We start from the raw sequence: 11,319 nt of genomic DNA on the forward strand, positions 1-11,319 counted from the left end.
GTTTCATTGAAACTTTTTTGATTTGTGAAACATGTTTCATCCCCTTTTCGCGCGTCTTTCTGGTTGACATTTCTTATTGAAAACAAATTTTTCCGTGACCAAAAATCATTAATAAATAATTCTAGATAGAATGTATTACCTAAAAAATGTGCTAGTTCAAAGAAGAAAGAGTCACGTAAGTCCAAAAAGCGCCAGGAGGCATAATTCTCTTATTTTATCAGCAATTACAGTGTTGAGAAAAAAAAATGTTCTTACATGGGGTCCATGGGGATGAAAACCCAATTTGAGAATATTTTTTGGTACCTATTATATTCTCAAATGCGGACTTGCACTGTACTAAATTTCATCCTGAAAATGATAATAATTTTAAGCATTAAAAGTACTAAAAAACCGAAGCAGTTCTCAGTTCTAAAATGGTTGATTGAGTAAATTTTAAAATAAAAAAGTACGAAATTTCATTATATACTTACGTCGCGGCTTCAAAACAATTTAGTACTAACATACATAACATTTAAGCCTCAATAGTACTAAATTCAAGTTTCAAAATTATATAATAAAAACTTTTTAGTACATATTTAGTTCTAAAATTGCGCAGATATTGGAGTAAACGGATAAAAAGTACAAAATTCTAGCCGTAAAGGCTTTCTTGTTTTAAGTTGTAATTTAGTTCTAATTGAGAAGCAAACGCCAGAAAATCACTAAACTAATGAGAAATGTACTAAATATGAGCCTCAATAGTACTAAAATTCAAGTCTAAACAAAATGTTATTCAGTTTTTAGTTCTAATATTGCTCAGATTGAGGATTAAAAGCTTAAATAGTGTAAACAGTACTAAAATGTACTAAATTCAAGCCAAACAAAAGATTCATTAGATTTTAGTTCTAAAGAGGCATTGATTCAGAATTAGAAATCTAAAAGTATGTACTAAACTCTAGTCTTCAAAGTACTAAATTCTACCCTAAAAAGTACTAAATTCAAACCCGAAAAAATTAGTTTTTTATTGAAAATTTAGATTAATTCGCCAAAGAAAAATATTTAGATTTAGCCTATACAATACCCCCTTGCTGATATTTGAAGTTTAATTGCTAACGTTTGACATTTCTTTAGTTTTTCAAAGGTTTACATTTTCCCAAAGCTTTCGGCCCCTTGGATCGTTTCTCCATTCAAAACAAACAATTTTCTTAGGGTTACGAATTTTATTTGTTTTTCTTTTATTACAGTTAATGACGCGAGTCCTTTCATCCATTTCATTTCATTTTAAATATTACAATAAATACTTCGTAAAATTACATTTTTTTTATTAAAATGTCTTGAGAGTAGATTTAAAAATATTTTTCAAAAGAAAAGAAGTAAAAACATAAAATATTTGGCTCAAATATTTGTCATTTTAGGAAGAAATTTAAAAAAAAAAAAAAAACTTCTCTAAAATGTCAAAAGTTCTTAAGTTAAGAGTTTTTTTTTATAAAAGGTAAAAAGTTTTAAAGAGATAGCTTGAGATTTTTTTTTTGTGGAGAAAATTGCTTTTTCCTCTTTTCTCATTTTTTTCAAAGGTTTTCAACACGGTACACTACATTTAAGTTTTTTTTGCTATTTTTGTGTGAAATCGATATTTTAAAAAAAATCTATCATTTTCCACGCTTTTCAGCACAATCATTTCATGCTGCCCATTTCCTCCATTTTCCACAGCCACAGTGACGAATTTTCCTTCGTTGCGCCAGAAATTTTGGAATAAAACAATCACCAACAATTACTTTAAAAGGAAAAAAATCTATTTTTCTGTTTTACTTTAAAACTTTTTTTTATGATAAAAAAATAAAATCTTAGTTTTTTTTGGACGGAAATTAATCCATTTTTGTCGTTGTTCTGTGTTTTGTTAATGAATTTCTGGCGCAAAACTTTCATAAATCAGCCCAAGGATTCAACTCCTTTTTTTCTTTTTTAATTTTTAAAACTCATTACGCACTACCTACATTTTTATAATCCTAAATCCTTAACGAAACCTTCGCACGAGATAAGAGATCTAACTTTTATCTATATTTAGGTAAACATTATTTCACCCATTCGCCATTTTTCTAACCATAAATCCTACATTTTTGCAGCATTCGTCACTGTGTCCGGAAAAGGAAGTTTCATCCACTTACTCCACTAAAATTCCCCAAAAAATTGGTACAAAAAAATGAGATCAATTGCTTGGGATTTTTCTTATAGGATAAAATTATTTTATATTATTTAATTTTTCATTATAAAATAAAATTGACAGTCTGGAGAGCTTTTGTTCTTCATCTCTCACACCTGGAATACTGTTTTGAGTTACTTTTCAATGCTCTGAAAGATTCTTTACGGGATATTCGGTGGATTTTAGTGTTGTTTTTGAGTGTTTAAATAGTCTTTAAGTCTTTCAAGATTCGATTTTGCTAAAGTAGAGTCTTTTTCCAAGATGGCGGAATACAAACATCGCGTTCTTTTAATTTTGTGAGGTTATGTGTCTCAATATTGAACGAAATTGAGTTGAAATTTTACGAAAAAAAAGTCGCAAATCTCGAGAACCTTGTCACAGAGGCCTGAGGGCAGACATATCCAATAAATCAGACGATTTTTGAATTAATGAACATTCACAGAACACCTGACAGAACTTAACGAATTTAAAAATCAAGGAAAGAATTGTCTATTTTAGTTAGTAAAATGGTAAAATGACTCTAAAATTGATTAAAATCAGATTTTGATAAAACTTCTTGTTTCAAAAAAAATTTCTAAAGAGATTCTGAAAAAAAATCTTGTTCTGTAAAAATCTGAAAGAATTTATCCTTTCTTCGATTTGAATAATAATCGAATAATCGATTTTAATAAAAAAAACTTAACACACTGACGACGGGTAAAATACTTCCCAAAGGTTTTTTACACGACATGTAACAATTAGTCACTGGCGTCCAGAAATGTTACCCGGTGGGACCATGATGTTCTTATGTTCTTCGCACGTTATCAGAAAATATTTATTTGACACAATATTCAGTTATGTGTAACACAAATTTTTTTTTAATATAAAATTATCGCAAAGAAAACACAATTTAGTTTTCAAAAATCTTTGTACATATTTGGCATTTTTTCTCATGCCAACATAACCGCACTTTTATATTCATGTGGAAAAAAGTCAGATTTATGGGATAATTTCAGTGAAAATCTCTCAGACGAGTTTCCTTTTTGCTATTAAACATTATGAAGCATTTTTTTTATCACAAAAATTAAATTGAGGTTATGTAAGAGGAAAATTTTCTTTTCGTAAAATATATAACCTAAATCACCTGATGATAACGTCAACAAGCAGGTTGACTTTTTTATTCTAAAAATTCTGAAAACTTCATAATACATGTATTTAGCTAATATCTACTCTGACAGTGTGATTTAAAAAAATCTAGAATATTCTAAATACTTAGTCTGTTATTTATATTTCCTTCATAGGATAATAATATCCAGAATTATCATTATCTAGAATATTCTAGATAATTCCTTTTTCTTGTCACAACTAATTTGAAATCTTTAAAATGCTGATTTCAAATCATTTCATAAATTTAATAAATAATAGATTTATTAATCATATATGAACACCTTACGAGTCAGCAATCAAAATTGGCTGAAAAAATGTTGGAGAAGTTTTCCTACCGGGTAAATGTCAAACGCAAAAAGAGTGGCAAATTGTTACAGCGTACAGAATTAACTGTCAGTGGACGCCGATGTGCGTCAAGCCGTCCAGGATGTGTTAAATAAATTGTTTAGAAACCCATAAAATAGCTGCCAAAAGCTTTTCACTCGATTGATTTTGATAAATCTAACTTTCTTTGAAAGGAATAAATATTACGAATCAATCAAGTCAGATTTTTATAAAAAAAAGTAAATAAACTGATACCTTGCTGCTTAAACTGTCGAATTCTAAGTCAAAAAGTTACTATATTCAATAAATTTATCCAAAATAGCTGTCAAAAAAAAAAACCATTTGATCGATTTTGATGTAAAAATATCAATACAAACTTATCAACAAAATCCAGGGGCCTGCTCGATTCCGATATTTTTGAAGCAACGATCGATACCGGTCAGAAAAAGGGATTAATCTACAAAGTTCCACCCCTAAGTTTATTTAATTAGCTTTCGATTAATCCCTCTTTTATTATCCGGATCGATCTAATAATGTACGAAAAGTAAAAAAAAAAATCTCGCGAATCGGTAACATATCGATACTATCGAAAAATTTCCCATACATTTTGTGTGTCAAGTTGTCAGATTTAACTTTAAAATTCAAATAAAATCATAAAAGTTAAAATAAAAATGTACGAAAAACTTTGAGGTTAGAATCACTATTGGGCAGGTTAACATTCATTTTCAAATATGCTGCCTTACCTGTTCCACGCGTATTAATAACTAATTTTCCTTTCAGAGCACTTTAAAATGGCAAAAAATGTGTGATAAAAAAAACTTATCGATATGTCATGAGTCAGGAAATTTCCTTCCTGACACAGGAAGTCTTGTCCAGTTAATTGCAAATCTTTGGGTTCTTAAGGAAGTTTGTTATGCGCGAGGGGATTATTTCGCGCTGTTTTTTTTTTTCTAAAATTGCGGATAAGGCGGTGGGAGACGCTTTGAGGGGGAAATCATGAGGACTGCATCTCTATCTGCACTCTTCACACTCGCCACGCTACTCTTCCGCCCTTGAGGAATCTCCACATCGGGATCACTTTTGCGCGATCTCTCCGTTGAGTCTGTGCCACTGTTGAGTCGCTGACGATGGTGATGGTGATGGTGCTTCTCTTTGGTGCCCTTCTGCCGTCGCTGTGGCTCATGGAGATGCTCATCCGAGGCGAATGTCGTCCCAGGTGTGCCGCCAATGGACAAATTGGAATTGCTGGCATTTGAGAGGCGAGATTTGCTGTGGTGATGGTGATGACTGAAGCTCCCCTCGCGATCTCGTTCCAACGACTGGTGATGGTGATGATGATGGTGATGGTGACCACGCTCCAGGGAAGCCATATTGCCACTTGTGCTATTGCTCCTCTCCTTGGGCGGCCCCTGTTCCGCATCCGCACGCCCCAGAGAGTGCTGACTAGATGACGATGGTGTCACCACTTGTCCGCGATTTGATGCTGAAATACTGAATGTTGACCCTTTGCGACTTCCACCGAAATTCGAAGCATTCTCCGCTTGTTCATCTACCGAAAGAAACATTTTTTTTTTTTCAGAAAGAAAAATCCCTCAACTACTTCCGGAGTAACTCACTTCTCTTCCTAGCCTGATACCAGATCTTAAGTCGATGACCAATTTCGGGGAAAGACGGACGTCTAACAGCCTGCTCGTGCCAACATTCCACCATGAGGGAATACACAGGGCTCGGGCAGGCTTCGGGACATGGTAGCAGCTGCCGTGCACGCACCATACTGATCACCTCTTGATTGCTGTAGCCGTAGTACGGTTGCAAGCCGTAGCTGTAGATCTCCCACAAAACAACCCCAAATGACCAAACATCGCTCTCAGTTGTGAATTTCCCATACAAAATGGACTCCGATGGCATCCAACGAACAGGCAGTAGGGACTTTGATTGAACCCTAATCAGCGAAGAAAATGTGAAATCAGACTATAAAAAATTATTCTATTCTTCTGTTAGAATTTAAATTTTTCAAGGATAAGGATTTTTTAAAGGATTTATCGAGTTAAGTATACTTCGTGAAAATTTAAGAATTAGGATTTGAAAAAAAAAAACGGATTTTCGATCAGGTGCTTGGCTAACCAATTTTTACAGTAGAGCCGACGTTTCGGACCATAAATATCCTTAAGACCGCCTTACTTTAAATCCGACTTAAAAATGTAAGTCAGACTTAAAAAAAACTGACTTAAAACCTTAAGACCGACTTAAAAACTAACTTAAATTTTAAGCCCGACTGAATAGTGAATTCCACCTTTAATTCACTACTAAGTTCGGCTTAAGTTTCTTAAACTAGGCCGAAATTTCTCAGACTAGGCCTAAGATCTTTAGAACCAGGCGAAAAGTTCTTTCGGCCTACGTTTATTTTTCTTAAACCAGGTCTTTAATTTTTAGACTAAGCCTAAGTTCCTTAAGTTAGGCCTAAGTTTTTAAAGTCTAATATAACTTTTTTAAACCAGTTCGAAGCTTTTTACTGTGGGCTTAAGAACCTTAGAGTTTAAAGATTAGGCCACTCGATTTTTTTTTAAATCAAACTGAAATGCATTCAGCTCCGATTCAGCCAGATTTGATCTTAAAACCTTAAAATCCTGTCGTAGGAAATATTCAATTCGACCAAAGAAAACTAGAAACTACTTTTATAAATCAAATAAGTCGGACTTAATAGTGAATTTCACTCTAGAAATCCGTTCTTAAACTATTAACAGTCATCTACTTCTCATTTGTATAGATTTTTAGTTTAAGAATTTTCTTTACAAGATTTTTAAAGAAATTTAAATTAGAAAATCATTCTTTGATAAAAAGTTGTTATTTCTCAAATTATCAGTGAATTTTTTACCTATTTTTCCGTGCTTGTATCCGGTTTTGCCTACTGTTTGGCGCTCTAGTCAGATTTTGATAACTTTTTGAATTTTTTGAACATTTTTATTCAGATTTAAGTCAAAACGCTGAATCTGAACTTTTTTGAAATTCATCGTTTATTATTTTTGCTATGTGTCGGAGCTTTATTTCTCCTTCCTCAGGCCTGCAAATACATTATGAACTCCTCCAACATTGAAAATTGACCTAGGTCCAATATTTATTCAGGATTAAGTTCTTTAAGTTTTACCTCCATCTGTCAATCATATGCATTCCCTCCATTTAAATGACTTAAATTTTTTTAAGTTTGCTAAATTTAGAACATTTGATTGATTTTTCTCATTTCTTTTTCCGTTTTTTGCTCAATTTTGCCCATATTTGATCATTTTTCCGTCTATTTGTTTCGCATTTTGTCCATTTTAAACATTTTTATCAACATTTAAAAAGAAGGTTCTATTTTTAAAAATTTTTAAACTTATTATTTACTTACATTTAGGCACTATTAAAGAAAAAAACTTTTGAAATTTCTTTATTTCTGTCATTTTTTGTGATCTTGTACGATTTTTATCGCATGAATCCCAATTTTTTTCATTTTTTTCTTGCATTTATGTAGGGGTTCTAGGTTTTGCCTAGTTTTGGGCACTTTGACTCAGGTTTTCCTTTCTTTCAGGGATTTTTTTTCTAATTCTTTAATTTCTTTTAATTTTAAATAAAGAATTCAAAAATTTAAATTATTTTTTAAAGAATTATTAAAACATATTTTCCCGGAAATTCCCGAAAAAATGCATTTAAAGGTAATAAAAAAAAAATTTTTTTATCAATGAATTCACTCACCGATAGTAGTCAGAGCTGTAGATGTCCCTGCTGAGGCCAAAATCGGATATTTTAACCGTCAACGCATCCCCTACGAGGCAATTCCTCGCTGCTAAATCCCGATGAACGTAGTGATGACCCGCCAAGTATTCCATTCCGTCGCAAATTTGCATTGCAATACTGAGAAATTGCACCTGTGTGAGATTCTTCCCCTCATTGGGGCTATTGCTGATGAGGAACTCATGGAGATCACCCTGTGTCATGTATTCGAAGAGCATACAGAGTGGTTCCTCCTTGAGGACAACACCGAGAATGCAGACAATGTTGTCGTGCTTGAGATCGCTAATTAGTTCAATTTCACGCTTAAAATCTCCCTGAGTCTTTGCCGAAGCGTTCTCCTTGAGTGCCTTCACGGCGACAAAGATCTTCTCACCATTGGCCTGCGTGAGTTCGCCCTTGTAGACCTTCCCGAAGGCTCCTTCGCCGAGCTCTTCGACAAAACGAACATCTTGGAGGGTGTACTGTGGCACACGCATCACGGAAGCCCCTCGGGCAGCTGGAGGACGCTGATGCGGTGGTGCTGGGATCCCCACGGGGCCTCCGGGAACACCTCCACTCACATTTGGCAGCAAGGAAGCCATCTCCATGGGGCTATTGAGCCGGGAGTTGCCGTAAATGTTCTTATCGGCGCTTGGAAGGTTGATATTCTGGATGTTTGTCATACCACGCTTCCGCCACTTCTTGCAGCACACCAGGCACACCACACAGAGAATCCCCATGGCCAGGGAGACAAAGGAGATGATCACGTACAACCACATCCGTTCACTGCACCGCGGAATGCTGCACGACTCAATCACTTTGTCCACTGAGATGTTCTCCACGAAGCACCATGGCTCCGGATGCATCCCACCCGGATTCCGGCAGAAGTTCTGTCCCGCCAGCTCCGGGAAGTCCGCAATCTCCTTCATGAGACGCGCCCACTTGAGGCAGGGCCTCCCCGAGGCGGACGTTGCCACTGTCCCGCGATACTTCTCCCCATTCTCCCAGAAGCACGTCTCTTCCGGCGCCACATCCACGGCAATTCCCAATGACATGCAATCACTGTCATCCGGAAGATCCGTACACTCCTCCAGCTGCAGCAGCTTCCCAATGGCAGGATGCCTCTTGGCAATGGCGTACTCCTTCTGACACAACTCATTCTCCAGCAATTCACACTCATCGCGACAAATCCGCCGGAGATTCTCCGTATTCCTCGTCGGTGGGTACTGCCTGGATGTGTACTCACTCACACGCGGACCCCCGCCGGAGTCCTTGATACGCTTAATGGCCTTTGTGCGTGCATCCACAGTGACGTCAAATGTCTCCCGACGACGCCTCAGACGATCACTCACAGCCGCCGCAGTGACCAGCTGCAGCTCCTCCGCATCGACGGCCGGCGTCACAGGGCCGGAAAAGTAAACAGTGAGCTTGGGCGTGGTAGCTGGTGGAGGGCGCTTTGTAGCACTTAGCGGAAGGCGCTTCCTTTTGTGGGAATTCCTCTGATTATTCCGCTGATTTGCCTCGTAAGTTGCCTTTGCGGCAAAATACTGATGATTCGACAATTCCGGCGAACGGCACGTGGGGAGGATGCTGTAGCACAGCGATGGTAGGGCGTACACCCGGCAATTTGGATTCATATCCCTGAAAGGGAAAAAAATTAAATTAAGATAAAAAAAGCGATTTTTTCGAAAAAAAAAATGGAAATTTCACAGAAAAACTCAAAATTTCACAGACAAATTCAAAATTTCATTAAGAAAATCTAAGTTTCATTATATTTTGTGAGACACTTTAAATTCTCATTGGTAGAAAGTCAAGTTTGGGAGGTTTGTAAGAATTTCGTGAAACTTTAGAAATTTACAAGCCTATGAAATTTTCAAAAATTCACTTTTTATTACACGAATAATCTTGGAATTTGTGATAAAGGTGATAAACGAAAATACAGAATATTTTTAATTTCATGAAACTTTGGAAATTTTCCCGAAAGTTTGCTTAAAAAATTTACAATATTTTTTTTAATTTGATTTGATTTCTTGGAATTTTTGATTCAACAAAAGTCAAATTTTTCATTTCATAAAATTTCGGAAAATTTCCTAAAATTTTATTTCTGAAATATCCAATATTTTTTAATTCGATTATTAGTCAGAAAATCTCGGAATTCTAGAATCAACAAAGATTCAATCAGCTATCGATTTATTTATTTCATGAAACTTTGGAAATTTTCCCGAAAGTTTGCTTAAGAAAATTGCAATATTTTTTAATTTGATTATTAGTTAAAAAATTTTGGAATTCTTTATTAAACAAAAGTTAGTGTATTTTTTATTTCATGAAATTTAGGAAAATTTCCTGAAATTTTGTTTCTGCAATATCCAATATTTTTAATTTTTTATTATTCAAATAATCTGGGAATTTATTTTACATGAAAATACGTCCTACCTATTTTTTCATGAAATTTTGGAAACTTTGAAATTAATAATTTTGAATTTGTATCTATCTGAAATCTTCATTATTTTGTTTTTTTTTTTATTATCACCCTATCTTCGAAATTCAAGATATACGAAAATACAAATATTTTTTATTTCATGAAACTTTGGAAAGTTTCTTGAAATTTTTGAATATGAAACTTGACAATTTTGTAATTTATAACACACGAAAACATAGCCTAATATTTTTTTTATTTGTTGAAATTTTGGAAAGTTTTTGAAAAGCTTAAGAAATTTTGGATATTTTTTATTGATTGAATTATCAAAATGAATCAAATATCTTCATCTGCAGTAATTTAATGAAAATTTGGAAATTTATCAAGAATGTTTTGAAAATTGCAAAAAATATTTTTATCTGTTTTTAGAATTCTAAAAATACAGACTAATAATTTGGAAAGTTTCATTTTTTTCTGAAATTTTTTTTTAATTAATAAACAAAAAACCAAGTTGTTTAGTTTTTTTTTATAAAAATTTAATTTTTTTTTAAATTATCTGTTGGCACTTTAAGGCAATGATTAATTTTATTTGAAAACTATTTTAATAATAAAAAAAAAAATAATTTTGTAAATTCTTAAGGGGTCAGATTTAGTCTACTCTTCCCTATTTTTCAGTCGAAATTCAGCGCAACTTTCCAAATGAATTTTTTAGCAAAAAAAAATGTTAGAATTAGAAAAATAATTACTTGGACTCCTTGATGACCCCATAAGCAGCCTTGAGACGCTCCTCGATGGTATCAATCGTCACACCGGGAGTCACAAAGACCGTTTGATTCATGAGAAAAGCCTCACAAGTTCTGCCCTGATACACCTGGCAGATGGGCAGTGGTGGCTTACTGAGAATATCCCGTGTTGGGCGTGAGTCACCCGCATTGTGGAGAGAGGTAGTTCTGTGCAGGAGAAAGCCGGGAATTAGTCACACGAACCGGGTACGGGGTTAAAGGGGTGAGTGAACTTTTAATTACCTTCTCCCATTGACACCCCCACCTCCTTGCAAATATGCCGGAAACCCCAAAAGAAGCACAAAGAAAACCCAAAGCCACCTCCAGAGATCCTTCCTTGCCATTCCTTGTGCTTTTTCAATCTATCGGGGGCGCTTTTTGTGCAGCAGAAACGTGTGATGTTTACAAATTTTGTTAGAGACAAAACACCACCCCATGCGCCATGTTTATCTTTTCCCCAAAAATACGATCAAAACACACGACTTTTCCGCACTAAATACCCGGAAATTTGCACCTTTTCACTCACTACGTGAAAGCTGGGAGAGATTTTTTGCAATCTCTGTGCTTTTCCTGTGGGTTTTTGAGGTATTTTTGGGAAAAACACGGAAATTCTGGGCTTTTGCCACCCCCAGATTATCACAACACTCAAGTCACGGGCGGCGTCGGGTTTCCGCTGTCAAAACTTCGGCTACACATCGTGTTGGATTTTTCTCCCCAAACACGAATGT

General features: G+C 34.9%; 1 protein-coding gene across 1 annotated transcript; it reads right to left on the reverse strand.

The window, feature by feature from the left end:
* Nucleotides 1-1,176: 1,176 nt before the first annotated feature.
* LOC129796296 (tyrosine-protein kinase transmembrane receptor Ror-like) lies at nt 1,177-11,270 on the reverse strand. Its single transcript, XM_055838079.1, has 5 exons — nt 10,835-11,270; nt 10,556-10,759; nt 7,376-9,034; nt 5,263-5,588; nt 1,177-5,195 (listed from the first exon to the last, which is right to left on the reverse strand). The coding sequence occupies exons 1-5, from the start codon at nt 10,933-10,935 to the stop codon at nt 4,597-4,599; spliced, it is 2,889 nt and encodes a 962-aa protein (XP_055694054.1). The 5' UTR covers nt 10,936-11,270; the 3' UTR covers nt 1,177-4,596.
* Nucleotides 11,271-11,319: the final 49 nt, after the last annotated feature.

Source organism: Lutzomyia longipalpis, chromosome 4 (genome assembly GCF_024334085.1).
Source record: "Lutzomyia longipalpis isolate SR_M1_2022 chromosome 4, ASM2433408v1".
Lineage (NCBI taxonomy): Eukaryota > Metazoa > Arthropoda > Insecta > Diptera > Psychodidae > Lutzomyia > Lutzomyia longipalpis.

Bases quoted from the DNA above. Each gene is read 5' to 3' on its own strand.
- LOC129796296 (XM_055838079.1), bottom strand. From the start codon at position 10,935: ATGGCAAGGAAGGATCTCTGGAGGTGGCTTTGGGTTTTCTTTGTGCTT. The intron at 10,760-10,834 runs GTAATTAAAAGT...TCTCCTGCACAG, and splicing joins GGGGGTGTCAATGGGAGAAG to AACTACCTCTCTCCACAATG. The intron at 9,035-10,555 runs GTAATTATTTTT...TTTCCCTTTCAG, and splicing joins GGGGTCATCAAGGAGTCCAA to GGATATGAATCCAAATTGCC.